An 18,476-nucleotide genomic window follows, 5' to 3' on the forward strand; every position below is an offset into this window, starting at 1 on the left:
TCAATACAGAATTGTTCATCTGAAGAGTTCATTAACAGTTGATTCGTTCCCCAAGTGTAGGACATTCAAGCATCGAGAGCAGTAGGGTTGTAACCGAAAAAAGAATACCACCTTGTCAACAAGATACCTACATATACCCTAAATCAATATGCCAGCTATATCATTCTTACCATTCTTATCTTCAATACCACTAGGTACAAGATTAATCACTTTGACAATATTATTATTCTCAATAATAGGTCAAGGTTTATCTTATTTAGCAAGAGAAAATTCACCTGAACCTGGATCATGGGGTATTCAATTGCCTTGGTTGGTAATGGCTCCAGGTATAAGTTATTGGTATCCTTGGACTTTATTTACAGCTGGATTAGTTGAATTGAGTTTGATGGGTGTAAGTTTGATTTTTACCGTTTCATACGCTTGTAATAAAAAGTAGTCGGACATGGTAAAGGGACTAGGTTATACTAGAAAGGTTACAATGGGGCAATCATTGACAATCGACATCTTACTTATCAAGAGAGATCTAGCTGATTAATATGTATGACTTAACTTTTATAGCTCATAGTCTCATTGATCTCCATACCATTAGCATGTAGATATTTAGAAAGAGTATGGGGTATACGTGAATTAATCAAGTTCAGTATTATCACTATTGTCGGTTCAAATGTTATTGCTTTCGGTTTTAGTTGGATTGTATGGTTTGTCTTAGGTCAAGAAGATGCTTTGTAAGTTTAGAATATACCATTCAATGTTTGCTGGTGTTTTATCTCATGAACCAATGAAAACGTATAACTGTTATAGATATGGTTTACCTTATCATGGTTTATCTGGATTACAAGTTGGTTTCCTCGTAGCTTTCACTCAATTAATTCCTGAACACCAAGTTCAATTATTGGGTAAATTCAAAGTCAAAGTAAAGGTAAGTGAAATTGAATTTCATGGTTGTGATAATAATTACCTTAAACGTTAATATAATCTTATCTTTATATAGACTTTACCAGGTATTCACCTTTTGATTTCAAACATAACTGTCATTGTATTTGGTCCTTCACCAACCATTTTGATTCAATTTGGATTCATAATTGCTTGGGGATATCTTAGATTCTTTAAATTATCTGAAAATGGTGATTTTAGAGGTGATAGATCAGAAACTTTTGCTTTCCAATATTGGTTCCCACCTCCAATTAGGTAAGTGTTAATCAGCTTCATTTATACGTACACCTACAAGGTACACGTAAGCTGATCTACATCATGTTCATTGGTTTCCAATAGACCATACATTGCTATGTTAGGTAATCAAGTATTCAAGATTGCTGTTCGATTGAAATTGGTTCAACCATGGGATGAACCTGTTACTGGAAATAGTTATTCACTTTTACCTGGTCCAGGAGGTGCTAGAGCTGAAGCTGAACGAAGAAGGTGAGTTACTGATCAATCAGCTATCCATCTTGTTTTATCCGCGAATTGCGTTGATTTAGCTGATGGGCATATAAATATTGTAGAGCACTAGCATTGAAAGCGTTAGATGCAAGATTAGCTTCTGGTTCCCCCGCTCCTGGATCAACTTCTTTGGCAACTTCACCCAATACAGCTTCAGGCGCTACAGTGCCATCAACAAGTGCACCTTCAGCTATTCAAGCTACTACCACTAAAGGTAGTGCTGAATCAAAGGTGTAGATACCATGAAATGGTGAAAAGCGAAGAGAAAGAGAATGATTTGATATGCCCCTATGCATACTGATGACCAAATGCTTCATGTTGTATTTCTCCATTTCTACTATATTGCATCATTGCAGATACACCTTGACAATATGATATTGCGATAGCAGAGGTAGAAAAGACGCGTGACGTGTCATTTATCGTTGTGGGAAAGGAAGTTAAAAGGTGAAGAAGAAGAAAGTCGATTTGATTCCAGCTTTGTTATTTAATCTTGATCGGTGTTTTATAGCCACGTGGTAGGTTTACGCGATTGTTTGATATGAGATATGAGATACACCATAATCATTATTTCAGGGTTTGTAGTTGTGAGAGATAGGTTACTGTAATACAATTTAGATTCAACTGACCATACATAATCATACAAAATAATAAATCCCAAAAAGTGAAAGAGAAACCAAAAAAAGACGAAATATCTCGGAAAGAAAGGGATGACGGTTCAACCCCACTACACCTTCCCCCCCCCCTCAGACAAAATAGATCTTTAAAAAAGAAAAGATGATTAATCTTATGCATTCAATGAATAATAAAACTCATTCACCATTTCTAACAATTTGACTCTTGCTCGCCACCATTCATGGTTCCATCACTGTCATCATCATTATAGATAGATAGATACTAACCTCATATTGATTGATATAGTATATCCATCCTCTTCCACCATACGGCTCGAACCAACGATGCATCATCCACTATAAGTAATCATCAACCTTATTGTACACGTATATCTATATGTATACAGCTTGACATTAAGAACCACCAAGCAAGACATTACTTCAATACCACTTCAACTTGTCTACATATATAAGCATCATCTGGGTTTAGCCTGTCTGTCGCTTATACAAGCGATCCATGCATAAGTTCAACAATCCGACAAAGTTGTCAAGATATTAGAGAAAGAAACACAATCACGTACACGTCATCTTGTTAGTCAACCCATCAACTCAGCTTCGTATTCAACCCTGTTTCTCCCTCAACCCAAGAATATTACATTGGTTGTGATAGATACAATCTTTTACCGTTTTAACATATCAATCAAGACAAAATGGCGGAACATCATCATTCTCATTACACACGAAGACCTTCTTCTGGATCAAGCCGATCACCAACGAACAGATTAGGGATGAATGGTGTCGAAAGGAGAGTATTGGAGGTGAGTGATATTATACAATTCACCATCACCAGTTATAAAGGAAGAAGGAAATACAGCAATCAACTCCAGAGAAATGCTCCTTCGCTGTGTTGTTCAATTCCCTTCCTTGGTCTCCCCATCTGCACTGAAACTTAAACCGAATTACAAACTGATCCATCTTACTGTATAGGCATCACCTCCTAGACCTACTCCATCAGGTAGAATGTCATTATCAGCATTAGTCAATCCAAATCCTCCTTCACCACCTCGAGCAATTTCTCGAGCAATATACGATCCACCTACATCTTATCCTGCATCTTCCTCTTCTTCAAATAGATATGAAAGGTCATCAGTATATGATGGTCCAAGTGTATCAACATCTACAGCTACAGCAGCATATTATGACAAAGTTTATGATGAATATGAAAGTGGTTTTGGTAATCGACCCAATCTCGTTCCTTCTTATGCCAACAGTAACGGTAACGGAGTAGAAAGAGAAAGAGGTATGATAAGATCACATGAAGGCTTACCACCTAATCCAACTGGATCTTCTTCCTCCTCATCTACATCTGCCTTTGGTAATAGTAGATTATTAAATCACGATTTAGATGTTGATAGAGAAAGGGAAAGGGGATATGAAGAATATCCATCTGGACCTTCAGGTCCTGTTAGAGATAGAAGGTATTCTTCGAATGGTGCATACAATAATTCACCTTCACCTAGAAAATCGAGATACATCTCACCACCGCTACCTCAACCGACATCACTCCCTCAATCTCAATCACTCCCTCGGTCTCGAATTTATAGCAATGGTGACGAAATCAACATACAGGAACAATCAAGATCACCTAACGATATATTGATGCGTACTAGAACAAGATCAAGATCTAGACCATCATCATTATCTGTCTCACCAATCAAACAGTCAAGTATTAACTTACCTCCAACAATACCTAGTTCATCAAGAGCAATTAGACCAGATGATAAATTGTTAGGCAATGAAGATATCTGGGAAATGGGTTTGAAAAGATATCAGAATAGAAGAGAGGATGAGGTTGAGGAAATGATTAAATTCGTGCAAGTTTATAAGGTGAGTCTCTTGATAACCCTGTTTGTTTTTAATGATTTATCGATATCGCCCAATCGCTTGATCCACTTTACGAAAGCTGTTGAGAATTCCCTGCAGTATGTGTTATAGTAATGCTAATACTACCTGACCCTGTTTATCGTAGCCCCCTACAAACGGCAAGAAAGCACCTCGTAAATCCAACTTAACTTCTGATGAACCTCTCAATTTACCTCAAATGCCCAATCAAGCCGAAGAAGATGGTAAACCCAAACCAAGGGGTGAGCTTTTTTATTTTTGCTTGCGTGGGAGACAAATAGAAAGCTGACGTTTATTTCTGACTTCTAGAAAAACGTAAATACGTTCGGAAATCCAAAGTTGGCACGAAGAGTGGTGCTATTCTGGATGACGAACTACTTGGTCTAGTAGGAGACGAAGCAGCTTCTTCACCTATACCATTTCCACCTTCAGATGCACCTGTACCAGATTTTAGTGACAACGATGATGAAGATGATGAACTTGATCCAGATCGTGAAGAGATCATTCAAGAAGAATCAACTGATCCTGACACAATAGTGAAGCCTTGTGGTCTGACAAGAGCAGAAGTTATAGCTAAAATTGAATCAAATGATATATCAGGATTGACAGAAGACGATGTCAAAGCTGTTCAAGATGAAATGTGGTTAAGAATGAAAGAAAAAGATGGTGGTGCACCTGTAAATAAAGATGGTACCGTACGTAAAAAACCTGGACCTGCGAAAGGATGGAAAAGAATTAGAGGTATTGAGTCTAAGAAAGGTAAAAGAGGAGATTATGAAGATTCCGATGCCGGCGATGCATCAATAAATGGTGGTGATTTCACTTTGAATGGTGGTGAAACTGATGCTGATATAGCTGCTTTGCTTGGAGAAGGTGGTGATGGTGATGAAGATGGTGATATATCTGTATCTCATCAACAATCAACGATAACGAAACCTAATAAAAGAGGTAAAGCTAAAGCTAAAAAAAGAAAATTGGAAGATAATCAAGAAGAAATCAGATTTGTCGATTCTGAAGATGAAATAGGTCAACATAGAAATTCAGATATGATTTTAGGTGAAGAATATGAAGATAGATCAACTAGAGCAAATTCAGTTGGTGGTTCAAGTGCAATTGAGAGTGTTTCTACTGTCAATCCAAGTAAGAAGAAGAGTAAAGCAAAAGAACCTGGTGTAGGTAAAGGTAGATGGACAAGACCAGCTAAACCAGAAAAAGAGAAAGAAGAGAAACCAGAACCAAACGAACCTGACTTGGAACAAGAAAAGGAGAAAGGTAAAGATAAAAAGAAAGATAAATCTTCATCAACACCAACAATAGGAGGAAATGGAAAATCAAAGAAAGGAGGTGAAAGATTAATTGCAATTGCACCTCAACCTTCTTCTTCTTCGTCCAATAATAATAATATTGAAACTCCAACAAAAGAAAAAGGTAATAATAAGAAAAAAGAAATTATTCAAGTTGATCAACAAGTTTTAACAGCAGAAGAAGAAGTCATTTCAATGAACGATTTACCATTTGCATCAACTGAAATTTTACCTGAACCTATACCTGAAAAACCACCTGGTCCAGCTCCAAATTCATATGATCCAAGAGGTATATCTGTAGCTGAAGCTCATGTCAGATTCAATTTAGTTGAAGATTTGCAGAAAATGGTTTGGAATAACGTGGTTAGAGATGTGCCTAAGGTAAGTTGAATACTATTCCGATTACTTATGTTCAGTAAATAAGATGATAACCCTAAGTCGAATATTCATTGACTGATGATGTCCTCTTTTTTTTCAGATCTACCGAGTATATCAAGGTTATGATACTACGGTGAAACAATCTGCTGCTAGACGTATCCAAGCTGCTGTAAGAAATGGTCATGGACAGAGGAACCTGAAACTCACTCAAAGGACCAAAAACGTCAGAGACTCAATATCGAAAGCTAAACGAGTTGTTAAAGAGGTAAGCTAATCTTGATCCTATGTGTCCGATGAAAGGCATCAGAATAGCTGACTATTTATCTGTACTTGTCATAGATGCTTGTTTATTGGAAAAAGAATGAAAAAGAAGAATTGATAGCTCGTAAGAAAGCTGAGAAAGAAGCATTGGAAAAAGCCAAACAAGAAGAAGAAGCAAGAGAATCAAAGAGACAAGCAAGAAAATTGAATTTCTTGTTGACTCAAACTGAATTATATAGTCATTTCATCGGTAAAAAGATTAAAACCGCTGAAGCTGAACAAGCTGAAGGAATGGAAACTATCACACAAGAAACTAAAGATGATACCCACCCCAACGAAGATTTGGGTTTAGGTGATGGTGGTGAAGTTTTACCTGATATCGATTACGATGATGGTAAGCTTTTCTTACCTTTCTGATAATCTTATCAATTTTTGATGTGACAGGCAGTACTGATTTACCTGTTCATCTTCTTCAGACGACGAAGAGAACCTTCGAAGACACGCTGCTAGAGGTGCTCAAGCTGCTGTACAGGCTGCTAGAGATAAAGCTGCAGCTTTTGATCAAGCTAATGCTCAACGTGCTGCTCCTACTGCCGAAGACGACACTAGTGAGTTGTGTTCATCAGCTGTGTTAATCCTGCTATTTTGTATTGGCGCTTTGCAAAAGCTGATTCATCTTTATCTGCTACAGTGGACGGTGATGAGCTCAATTTCCAAAATCCATCATTGGGCGAAAACTCAGTCACCATTACACAACCTAAGATGTTAATGGCACAATTGAAAGAATATCAATTGAAAGGTTTAACTTGGTTAGGTAATTTATATGAACAAGGTATAAATGGTATTTTAGCAGATGAAATGGGTTTAGGTAAAGTGAGTATCAACCTGCTTTTCTTTTTTTTTGACTACTAAAGCAAATTCTCTTTGATTTGCTTGAGGAAGATAGCTAACATACGTTTTATTTAGACCATTCAATCAATTTCTTTACTTGCATATTTAGCTGAAGTTCACAATTTATGGGGACCTTTCCTTGTAATTGCACCTTCATCAACATTACATAATTGGCAACAAGAATTAGCTAGATTCGTACCTAGATTAAAAGCTTTACCTTATTGGGGTAGTCCAAAAGATAGAGAAACTTTAAGAAGAATTTGGTCAAGAAAAAATCAAACGTTTAATGAAAGTTCACCTTTCCATATTTTAGTTACTAGTTATCAATTGGTAAGTTTACTTGATTCGCATCGTCCCTTATGATACTTTCATCCTTTTCGAAGTATCACTTGTTTTATATATCGGAAGAACTGATGAACGTCTTTTATTCGGTATGACAGGCCGTCCAAGATGAAAAGTACCTGCAAGGTATGAAATGGCAATATATGATTTTAGACGAAGCTCAAGCAATTAAATCTTCTTCGAGTGCTAGATGGAAGTCTCTTTTATCGTTACACTGTAGAAATAGATTACTTTTGACTGGTACACCAATACAGAACTCAATGCATGGTAAGCTGCTCAATGCCATTTTCTGTTTATGGAGTAACAGCTGACAATTGTGTGGCAGAATTATGGGCTTTACTGCATTTTATCATGCCTTCGTTGTTCGATTCCCATGAAGAGTTCTCAGAATGGTTCTCCAAAGATATCGAAAATGCTGCTGGAGGTTCTGGTGGTTCACTTAAACCTGAACAACTTAAAAGGTTACACATGATCTTGAAGCCCTTCATGTTGCGAAGAGTCAAGAAGCACGTGCAAAAGGAATTGGGTGATAAGGTAAGTCGCTGATTAGCTAATCTATAGTAAGGCAATGCTGATTGATCTTCTGCTCGCAGATTGAAATTGATCTCCTCGTCGATCTTTCTCAACGTCAGCGAAACATCTACAAAGCACTTCGACAAAGGGTATCGATCTCAGATCTGATTGCTCAAGCTAACAATGCAACTGAAACATCAGGTACAAAGAATTTGATGAATTTAGTAATGCAATTCAGAAAAGTATGTAATCATCCAGATTTATTCGAAAGAGCAGATGTTGTATCACCATATATGTTTGGTAGTTTTTCACAATCAGGTAACCTTGCTAGAGAAGGTGATCAATTGTATTTACCTGATTCAGCTAAAAATGCTGTACAGGTTGATTTACCTAGATTAATATGGACAGATGGTGGAAAAATTAATCTACCAAGTGAAAACTCTTTAGCTGGCAGTGATACTTATGTTCTTAAGAATTTAATGAATATCTGGAATCAAGATTGGATAAATAATCAATTTAAAAACAATCAACAGAATCCAGTAGACAATCAATTCGGTTTCATCAAATTTACAAATAATCCATCTATATCAGATATTTCCAAATCAGCTAAATCTCATCCTCTCGTATCAATTTTGACAGAATCATCTTCAATGTCGAAGAAAATACATGATAGTTCATATATAAATGAAAATGATTTCGCTGCATCAACATCAAGAAAAAACAAATTCAACATTCCAGCAAAAGTACCTCATTCTTCTTCACCTGGTAATGAAATACCTTTAAGAGATATAACAACTAGAGTATGGAATCAATCATTTTTATCTAGACCTGATACTAGATTTGCCCAAGATCAAGTTATAGCACCATTAATCAAACCTATCATATCGAATAGAGCTTATTTGAATTATCAAGATCGTTTGACAGAAGATCCATTATTGAAGGAAGTCATGTATGGATTAAGTCCTTCTGAAATTGATGATCAAGACTCCTATAAGCGTCTTCAGTATTTAACAAACAACAATGAAGATATAAAGGCAGAAGGGTTAATTGGATATTCATCTTTAGAACAAATTCCAAAATCCAGTTTAAAGATTCCACCAACGAAAAGATTAATTGTTGATTCATCAAAATTATCAAGATTAGATGATCTATTGAGGGAACTTAAAGATGGTCAACATAGAGTTTTACTATATTTCCAAATGACCAAAATGATGGACTTAATAGAAGAATATTTAATCTTTAGACAATATAAATACCTAAGATTAGATGGTAGTTCACCTATAGGTGAAAGAAGAGATATGGTTACTTCTTGGCAAACCAATCCTGATATATTCGTTTTCTGTCTAAGTACAAGAGCAGGTGGTTTAGGTATTAATTTAACTGCTGCTGATACAGTAATTTTTTATGATCATGATTGGAATCCATCTTCAGATGCACAAGCAATGGATAGAGCACATAGAGTTGGACAAACTAAACAAGTTACAGTTTATAGATTAATTTCAAGAGGTACAATTGAAGAAAGAATATTAAAAATGGCTAGAGCTAAAAAAGATGTACAAGATATAGTTGTTGGTACAAAATCAATATCAGATGTTGCAAAACCATCAGAAATAGCTTCATTGTTTATGGATGATGAAGAATTAGCTGAATCTGTTGCTAAAAGGAAACAAGCTGAATCTCATGGTTATATCGCCCCAACTACAATCAATATCAATTCAAGATCTAATATTAGATCAGGATTTGGTGATTCATTGGATAACTTACAAAATGATGATGAAGAAGATGATGGATTCTTCAAAAATCCAAATAAAGGTACAGGTAATAATGAAGATGAAGATTATGGTGATAATGATTCTACTGGTGGAGGTGGTGGGGGAGGTATTACAACAACTAATGGTGGAACTTCAACACCAGAAGAAAATGGTAGTAGTACAAAGAAAAAAGCTAATAATGCTAAAAGGAAAACAGCTCCTGAGGGTAAGTTCTACATCAGCTTAATAATCCTTGAAGGTCTCGGCTAATAACCACTTTATAATTACGATAAAATAGGTTCGAGTGGAAAGAAACCACAAAAGAAAAAAGTTAAAATTGCTTTAGGTCCAGATGGATTACCTATTTAGTTGAGAAATTCTTGTCAAGGACTTAAGCAAGTTTTAAGGAAAGTTGTCGCATATTTCATTTTAAATGAAACAACATTTGTGACTTGTTATACTGTACATATATAAATAGTCATGTTAATCATGTTATTTCGTAAGAAATTCAATTTCATTTTTTTTCTTCTTCGCATATTTTATCATTATTTATTATTTACTATATATTGTACAATATGCATATTGACATTTATCATCGTTATGATCGTTACGAATATTCGTTAATCGCTAATCGCTATAAAATATTGCTTATATGCTGGGTACTGGGTATGATATTTAATAATAACAATTATCTCTTCAATTGTATTCTATTTTTATATCCTTTCTAAAACATATAACCATACACCAGTTTCAGGTTCATGTACAATACGTTCTTTACCAGTTTTAAAATCTTTTATAGATTTACCATTTGGTAAATAAGTTGTTGAAATTAATTTTTTTTCAATTAATTTCCATCCATATTGTTGTACCATTAAAGCATTTCCTTCATTTCGATTTTCACTATTATTATTATTATCAATATGAAATCTATTTGAAGAATATGAAATTGATAACCATTTACCACCTTTTATAATTGTTTTAGATAAATTATATAATAATCTATTTACAGGTTCTTCATGATGAGATATCATATCCTCATCTTCTTCTTCTTCTTCTTCTTCTTTCGAAGGGAATAAATTAGATGGTGATAATGACGATCCACATGAAATTGCATCACATGTTGATTTATCAATTATTAAATCCCATTTATTCAAATTTATATCTTTTGGTGTATTTTCTTTGATAGATTTTAAAGATAATATATCCATTAATAAGAAAGGTACAGTTGATGTTGACGATGATGATGACGATGACGATGAAGGTGTTTGAACATAATCTGAATCATAAACTTGTATTTTATTATCACAATTACTATTCTTACAATGATTCTGAATTGATGAACCTAATGATGAAGTACCTGAACCAAAATGTAATATATTAAATCTTTCGTCTATACCTTCTGAGCTAGGTAAATATTCTTCAATAAATGGTAACAATTTTTCATCAGATATTAACCATTCAAATGAATTTTCATTTTCAAATCGTTTTGACCAATATTCAGCTGAAGAGAAATCTGTTGCTGTTCGTATTGGCATTTTATCATTTGTTGAGGGGTAATTGCTGGATAGGGGGCAAATGATAACTTACGCCAGCAAACAAACAGAATATCAAGAGGGCAGAACAAAAAGTTGTTTTCAAATTTTGTTCAAAGTTACCAGAACCAAACATCGGGTGAACACTTCGGGGATCACCGATAAAGAACATATATATACATTCATATTCGGTCGAAATTGACTCCCTCTCTCACACCTTTTTCCATGCAATGACCACTGGGGCATTCAACAAACAAGCATTCCAGCTTACTAATCTACGTCTCTTCGTCGCTATCGCCAAGAGTTATTGCTGAGAGCATCAATGATGTACTAATCGAAATTGACGAGTACACATTCAATTAAGCGCAACAGGCGGTTCCAAACAATTCCGCCACAAACGCAGTCTGAACGTCTGAACGTCTGAACGTCTGAACTCCATGTTTTTGATCCCACGATGATGGATGTTTACTGGATTTGGGATATTATTACCCTGAATTGCCTCATAGTTGTACAATAATAGTACACCGTAGTACGCACATACCACGTACAGTGAGAGGTTTTTCCATGTCTCGTGTTTTATGCTATCTGATAAAAAAAACAGTAACAAGATATCTGATAACCGGCCGAAATCAAAGGACTTGGCTTTACAAATTAGTCACACCATCACTCTACACAGTCAACTTTCATTTATATTATACAAATTACCATACAAATACACTTGTGCTGCGCCCTATCACTCGCCGAAACACTACTACCTTTGGGCTTATCAGATTACGGATTAAAGCTTTGACATCCAATCAACTTTCCTTTCCTTCCCTCTTACCCCCTTTTTTGGTTTCAGCGCCTTTTTTCTGCAGTTATCTGATTACAATTATCATCGGTCGATATAGGGTACAAGTTTAGGCTTTATTTTTTCACCTATCGGACTATTGGTGATCAGTGCATGGGATAGAGAAGAAATAACAAGAGAATGTTATGCTAAGATATGGTGTTTCACGAGGTAAGTCAATTTTACCTTTATTTCATTCATTTTCGTATGATTTATTCGATTCTTTCTTGTTTTGGATCATTGTCTTTCTCACTATCGTTGTGTCTCCATACGATGACCAAACATCTTCTGCTGTCATATCCTACTACCTCATAATTGTCGTTATCAATGCCCAATCTACCTGCTTGAGAGATATTCAGAAGAAACTTTACTATATGTTATTTGCTATTTGCTACTATCATCTCTACCTTGATCGAAATCACATTTCCACATAGACTGTATAACTAAATATCTTACAATCAAAATGACAGATCACCAACCTCAACAAACCTTCATTATGCCCTCACTTCCTGACGATGTCTCGATAACAGCGACATCATCATCATTCTCTACCTCCATCTTATCACCTTCATCAATTTTACCTATACTCCCATCTACCTATCCTTCGATAATACCTGGTCATAGTAATGGATCAACACATAATTTAACACATGATCATGAACATCATCATTTAGAAGGACATGATGGACCAGTCATGTACAAATTTTACGTTATGCCTTATAGTTGGTATTGGATTATAAGTGTATTTCTATTAATAGCAACTTTACATATATTTAGACAAATGAAACATAGTTATAGGAAAAGAAGAATAATACGAAAATTAAATTCAACAACTATATATAAACCCATATTAGATCATAGTGATAGTGATTATTCTTATTCAAACACGAATACGAACGCAAATATCAATGACAATGAAGATGATATTGGTAATGATCAAGGTGAAAATCAACCTCTAAACACATCACAATCTTCAATCTCAAATATAAAGCTCAATACGAAACCAATACCAAATGTGTTGAGAAGAACAATAACCGGTTTATCGGCAACTTTTAGAAACACGATGTATCTAAGAAGTTTCCCTTGGTGGTTATATGGTCCAGATACTGTTATGGACGCTGCTTTTACAATTCTTTACTGCACTGTCTATCTATATCTGTGTTTACATCTGGCAGATTGTAAGTATCTGATCAATCTTGGTTATCCGAACTCACTCGAAAGCAGCTAATATCAAGTCCTATCTTTGATCTAGCTTGGTTCCCTTTACGAAACGACAATATTGCTAATCGATTCGGAATCATGTCATTCTCTCAATTACCTATCATTCTCCTTCTAGTCAGCAAAAACAATCCAATATCATCCCTTACTGGTATAACGTATCAAAAGCTGAACTATTTACATCGAGCAAGTTCAAGAGTTTGTCTATTGACAAGTTGGGGTCATGCTATACTGTGGACACCCAGAGTATGGGAAGCAAGAGATTTTAGACCATATTTGTTATGTGTGAGTGCGCCGTTGATATTTCGCATACCAATAATGCTAATGAATAGATCTTGTAGGGTATCGCTGCTCTTTTGGGATTCACTATGCTTTGGTTGACCAGTTTCAGGTTTATTCGAAGAATGGCTTATGAGTTTTTCTTGGCTTCTCATATTATCTTCACTATGTATGTTCAGCTAGTCCCCCAGAGTCGTACCTCACAAATTGCAAGCTGATTTGGCATCGTATAACGTAGAATGTATCTCGTCGGCGCCTGGTTTCACTGGCATTGGCTTGGTCAATGGGTTATCGTAAGTGGTGGACTTGATTCATGATCAGTATTTCTACTATCGTGGATGAAACACGTTAAGCTAATTCATATTATCCTATATACAGCCCGCTATGGTGATTTGGATCTTCGATCGATTCTTGCGATTCGCACAAGTGATATACCAGAACAACTTCCATCATCCAACTCAATGGAATTCAGCTGGAGATTGCAGGATCGAAATGTTGGACCATGATGTATTGCGAGTAAAGATAACGAGGGACAATTTTCATTGGAAAGCTGGTCAACATGCGTAAGCTATATGATTGCATGTTTCTGAAACAAGGATTTACATCTGACAACTGTATTATCTGTAAATCCAGCTTCATCTCCGCTCCATCTATATCTGGACTCCCGCACGAATCTCACCCTTTCTCGATCGCCAATGTTCCTACAGACATCTCCAACGAAGCTTACTTTTTGATTCGAGTACATACCGGTAAGTCTTGATGTAAGCTTTCGAGTGATAAATATACTCATACTTTTCCCTTTTACAGGTTTTACAAAGCGACTTCACGCTGCACTTACTTCCGATCTGACAACCAACATCCCATTATACATCGAAGGTCCATATGGTTATCCACATTCCCTTGATTCATATTCAACTGTATTATTAGTAGCTGGAGGAACAGGTGTGACATTTGTTTGTGGACATTTCTTGCAAATACTTCAAAACGTTAAAAAAGGTAAATCTGCTGTAAAGAAATTACATTTAGTTTGGCATATTAGACACGCAGAAGATATCGAATGGATTGCACCTTTGCTAAATCAAGGTATACAGGATTCTCTTGAAGAAGACATCGATGTGGTGATTGATATTTATGTAACGAAAACACATTCATCTGATGAACCTTGGCCACCTGAATTACCTGTACCTGAACTAAATATGAATAATTTCAATATGAATTTAAATAGTATAAATGAAACTTTGAATGAAGTTGGACCTAGAATATTAGCTTTAAGAAATAGTGAAAATGTCAACAATGAAAGTAGAAATAGAAATAGTTGGGATGAAGGATGTAGAACTTGTGCTCCAACAACACCATTAAATACTGAATCAAGAGATGAAGGTTCAATTTATTTACCAAAAAGACAAATTGTTTTAGCTAAATATGGTTTATCATCTCAAACCGCAGAAAAAGTTAATTGGAAAAAAGGTAGAGCAAAATTGAATAAGATAATTCAAAATGATGCTGAATCTTCGGATGGTCCAATGAATGTTTCTGGTAGGTTTTACCGTTTTATCTGCGATTGTGCTCAGAAATTGTGAATGCTATCATCACTTACCCTCCCTCTTCCCTCCTTTGATTGACCTTTGCCTCCTTCTCTCCTTCTCTCCTTCTCTCCTTCTCTCCTGCTCTCTTGAACATTAAGAATACCTTCCTCTTCTTCCTCTGCCTCGACTCTCCTGTGTTGCATCGCCCGAGTCCAATACAAGCGATCCCATCTTTATAACGACCTCCTGACTGACGTTTAAACTTGATCTCTTTTTTCCAGTTTGTGGTCCTGTCCAATTACTTCAAGCCGCAAAATCAGCTGTGCGTGAAGCGTCAAATATGAAATCTTGTATGGAAGGATTGAGTAGTATAGATTTCTTTGAGGAAACTTTGGGAGCGTAGACTTAGCTCTACCACTGCTATCGACTCCATCTCATATCGGAATCTCTACTTCTTTGTCTTCAGGATCTTTAATTGTAATCTTGTATCGAGTATCTGTTTTATCTTTTTTTATCTCTAATCAAAATCTATCAGGTATAATCGGATTGTTTGGGCATTAATTATAGAATATTGCCAACTTTGTATAGTAATATTTATCGTGCAATCAATACAGTATAGTCATATTCATTGCAATTATTATGTATACGTACAGTAGTGGCATAGTTTGATGCGTCTTGGATGCGGATTTAAGCCTAATCTCCAATCACTCAAAAATCCTTGGTCAAAAAAATGTAAATGGACGATCTAGAAGATCTCCCGTTACAACTTATTAATTATTCTATCTCCACCAAAACGTATCCTTGAAAGGGGATGGGTCCGAGTATAACAAGCTAGAAAGAAGTACGACAGCCTTCACTCCTCATAATACTTCTGATTTTACGCTTGACAACTCAAATCCTCCCGCTGATCGACCCTTAAAAGTAGCTATGGCTCAAGTAACGTTAAATCACCGCCTGACAATTCAAAGCTATAAATAAAAATGGGGTGGGTACAAGGGATGGTTCCTGTCCCGCAACTTTCAATTTCTTGCATTCCAATTTTTTACAGCTCTCCTCCTTCATTTTCTGTATTTTCTCCCTCGCATGGGTCTCGATCATCCTGCAAAAGAAATACTTTTTTAGCCTATGGCGTGACGGTCAAAACAGATCATTCTTATATTATGCTAAAGCTAAGGTATACTAAACTCATCGTCACCGCTTTCAGTTAGCAAGCTGGTACATGCAAGAAACAACGTTCGTTCTCGGAGTATCCTCATAAGTGTGGTACAGAATTCGTGTACCCTTAAAAAATTATCTTTCTCGCAACATAACACAGTAACTAAAGGATATTGTTTAAGCTTAATCAGGTACCAGTTCTACGACACAACAACAAACAGTAGTATATGAAGACGAATTCACAAGCTGTAACCCTTTGGGGTGTTTGTCTTGACGCTACATACTACTACTCTTTTGACAAACCGATTTGTTAGTTATTCGGTTTGCTTCGGTCCGTTTATCTCCTTTCCAGATCTCCACAATGAATTTACTTTTTTTGTTTTCTCTCTAACCTTACATGTATATGAAAAGCTTCAGGTAGAACTTCTGGAAAGTATCATATGTAAACTCATGTATAACTAACAGAAGCACCTCTGTTGATATCTCTTTTTTTACATTGACAAACCACATCTATATACTTATACTTACCATTTATACAGTTATAAGGAAGAACCAGTACATCTTTATCATTCAAATTAGTTGAAAGCAGAGGTATTAACCGAAGAATAATATTGCAATAACTACACCTTTGCCAAAAATATAGTCAAAAGTTAAAAACGTCAATTATCGAAAAGTTAATTGCCTTAGTTCATGTTCCGTTACAAGAAATCAATAAAATACAGTATGATCACCTCATTTATAACTTCTACAATAATAGGTTCATGGTGGTTAAGTCATATTTTTGGATTAGTTGGACCATTACCTGGATTTCGACAAACATTGTTAAGAGTACCTTTGATATGCGATATGGAGGACGACAATTCATCCAGTTTGATGAAGGATATTGGAGAAACCACAGCTAATTTAGATTTTCAAGGTTTAACTTGTTTGGTAAGTTATAAGAGAAAAAATCGATTTTCCTCTGTTTTAGGACTCTTTGTTAATTTGTTCAATTATGTTCAACAGGAATTTTGTGGTTGTTATCAATTTATGTATGAGAATAAAAATTTCTGTCAATGTTCAAATGAACTTCCACCACCTTATATATGGTATATAACAAGTATGGATGCACATTCAAATTGTAATCAACCTGATTATAATGTAAGTTTTCGCTCTCTGGACATAAATACATACATCACTACTATTTGATAATTGTAATCGACTTCTTTTAGTATGTTATACCGAATACAAATAGCTGAATCGTCGTTATTTTACAATATAGGTAACATTTTTAGAAGAGCCAAATCAAGCTTTACAAGGTTGTACATCAGGTTCATTCTTATATGAAAGATTATCAATTGAAAACAAGAAAGAAATGAAAATAAAAATGTTAAAATCGAAAACTAATAGAAAGAAATTTTTAGAATTAATGGATTTAATGAGTATATCGTGACTTCAATTTGAGAACAGATCCAATTGGCGTTAATCGATATCATTGTAGCTATAGAATTTAATGTATTACTTAGATATTAGAACTCCGTCACATATAATCAATCAAAAGGTATGACTCACTAGCTGAATTTATCATGATCTAAGCCTTACCACAGCATACACAAGACTCTGCTGTAGATTTCTCATTAGAATCATCAACGATATGTGAGGGTATATCATCTCTTCAGGTTATATGAGTGACCATGAAATTTTCATCTTCACGTCGTGGGTGCTGGAGAACATGGCTTCATGATCTGGCTGTCCCGAGAATCTCATCAAGTCATAACCTAATATCAGATATTTTACATTTTTGAAATACTCTTTACTGAGGAATGATGTAGCTGCTTTGCTTGATAGAATTTCAGCAAAACATCTAGCTGAACCTTCATCAGATAATTCTAGATAATTTATACAGGAGCAAAACTGCTTGAATCTTCTTTCTCTTCTTTGTTGTCTAGATTTCCTTCGATGTTTTAAATTGTAAATTGTACCTATAATCAATTTCATTTCTTCATCTCTTTTACTATTCAATTTAATATACTTGTATAATCTATTTTTATATCTTCCATAATAGGTTAAATTTACTAAAACAGCAGATTTCATAAATTCAAAATTATGAAAACAAAGCTCATCAAAGATGATATTCAAAATATCAATTGGAAAAACAGGACAACAAGTCTTTGGCACATTTGCCCTCTTTTATAAAATAACAATTCGGGTGTATAATAAGCAATGATGCTTTTGTTACAGAAAGGTTATTTACAAATGCAAAGAAGGACAAAAAAGGATCAATATTTGGGAAAATCATCTGATCTTATGAACAAGCATCTGATTGTTGTGTTTGAGCACGCATACTGTAGCTCGCAGGCATAACAAAAAATCCGTACTACCGTACTGAGTTACACATCATAAGATCCGTATTTGAACTGATATCACCATGTCTTGAGACAAAACAAACAGTAGTATAGTAGCGCCACAGTCTGTTCATTCTCCGTGGTAAATGATAGTAATAATTGCATAATGTAGTAAACTGTGAACTCGATTACTGCAATTGAAACACTTCCTCCAATATAT

The 18,476-nt window shown here is 35.3% G+C and overlaps 6 protein-coding genes across 6 annotated transcripts; 4 read left to right on the top strand and 2 right to left on the bottom strand.

Annotated features, from left to right (window-relative positions):
• Positions 1-148: 148 nt before the first annotated feature.
• Positions 149-1,677, top strand: L201_003775 (uncharacterized protein; the record flags this gene model as incomplete). The annotated part of the gene is made up of 6 exons (XM_066219526.1): positions 149-391; positions 559-725; positions 802-919; positions 992-1,188; positions 1,273-1,419; positions 1,503-1,677. The coding sequence occupies 6 exons, from the start codon at positions 149-151 to the stop codon at positions 1,675-1,677; spliced, it is 1,047 nt and encodes a 348-aa protein (XP_066075623.1).
• Positions 1,678-2,761: 1,084 nt separating this feature from the next.
• On the top strand, positions 2,762-9,762 carry L201_003776 (uncharacterized protein; the record flags this gene model as incomplete). The annotated part of the gene is made up of 13 exons (XM_066219527.1): positions 2,762-2,869; positions 3,039-3,938; positions 4,081-4,195; positions 4,263-5,638; positions 5,736-5,900; positions 5,975-6,290; positions 6,373-6,504; positions 6,588-6,769; positions 6,863-7,117; positions 7,228-7,396; positions 7,455-7,663; positions 7,723-9,619; positions 9,692-9,762. 13 exons carry the CDS (start codon positions 2,762-2,764, stop codon positions 9,760-9,762), a joined length of 5,895 nt encoding a protein of 1,964 aa, XP_066075624.1.
• A 344-nt stretch (positions 9,763-10,106) lies between these two features.
• L201_003777 (uncharacterized protein) lies at positions 10,107-10,928 on the bottom strand (the record flags this gene model as incomplete). Its single annotated transcript, XM_066219528.1, has 1 exon — positions 10,107-10,928. The coding sequence occupies one exon, from the start codon at positions 10,926-10,928 to the stop codon at positions 10,107-10,109; it is 822 nt and encodes a 273-aa protein (XP_066075625.1).
• A 1,289-nt stretch (positions 10,929-12,217) lies between these two features.
• On the top strand, positions 12,218-15,180 carry L201_003778 (uncharacterized protein; the record flags this gene model as incomplete). Its single annotated transcript, XM_066219529.1, has 8 exons — positions 12,218-12,932; positions 13,007-13,257; positions 13,314-13,420; positions 13,490-13,544; positions 13,630-13,814; positions 13,885-14,000; positions 14,059-14,787; positions 15,059-15,180. 8 exons carry the CDS (start codon positions 12,218-12,220, stop codon positions 15,178-15,180), a joined length of 2,280 nt encoding a protein of 759 aa, XP_066075626.1.
• Positions 15,181-16,655: 1,475 nt separating this feature from the next.
• On the top strand, positions 16,656-17,364 carry L201_003779 (uncharacterized protein; the record flags this gene model as incomplete). The annotated part of the gene is made up of 3 exons (XM_066219530.1): positions 16,656-16,862; positions 16,938-17,072; positions 17,194-17,364. 3 exons carry the CDS (start codon positions 16,656-16,658, stop codon positions 17,362-17,364), a joined length of 513 nt encoding a protein of 170 aa, XP_066075627.1.
• Positions 17,365-17,591: 227 nt separating this feature from the next.
• L201_003780 (uncharacterized protein) lies at positions 17,592-18,005 on the bottom strand (the record flags this gene model as incomplete). Its single annotated transcript, XM_066219531.1, has 1 exon — positions 17,592-18,005. The coding sequence occupies one exon, from the start codon at positions 18,003-18,005 to the stop codon at positions 17,592-17,594; it is 414 nt and encodes a 137-aa protein (XP_066075628.1).
• Positions 18,006-18,476: the final 471 nt, after the last annotated feature.

This window comes from Kwoniella dendrophila, chromosome 4, assembly GCF_036810415.1.
Source record: "Kwoniella dendrophila CBS 6074 chromosome 4, complete sequence".
Lineage (NCBI taxonomy): Eukaryota > Fungi > Basidiomycota > Tremellomycetes > Tremellales > Cryptococcaceae > Kwoniella > Kwoniella dendrophila.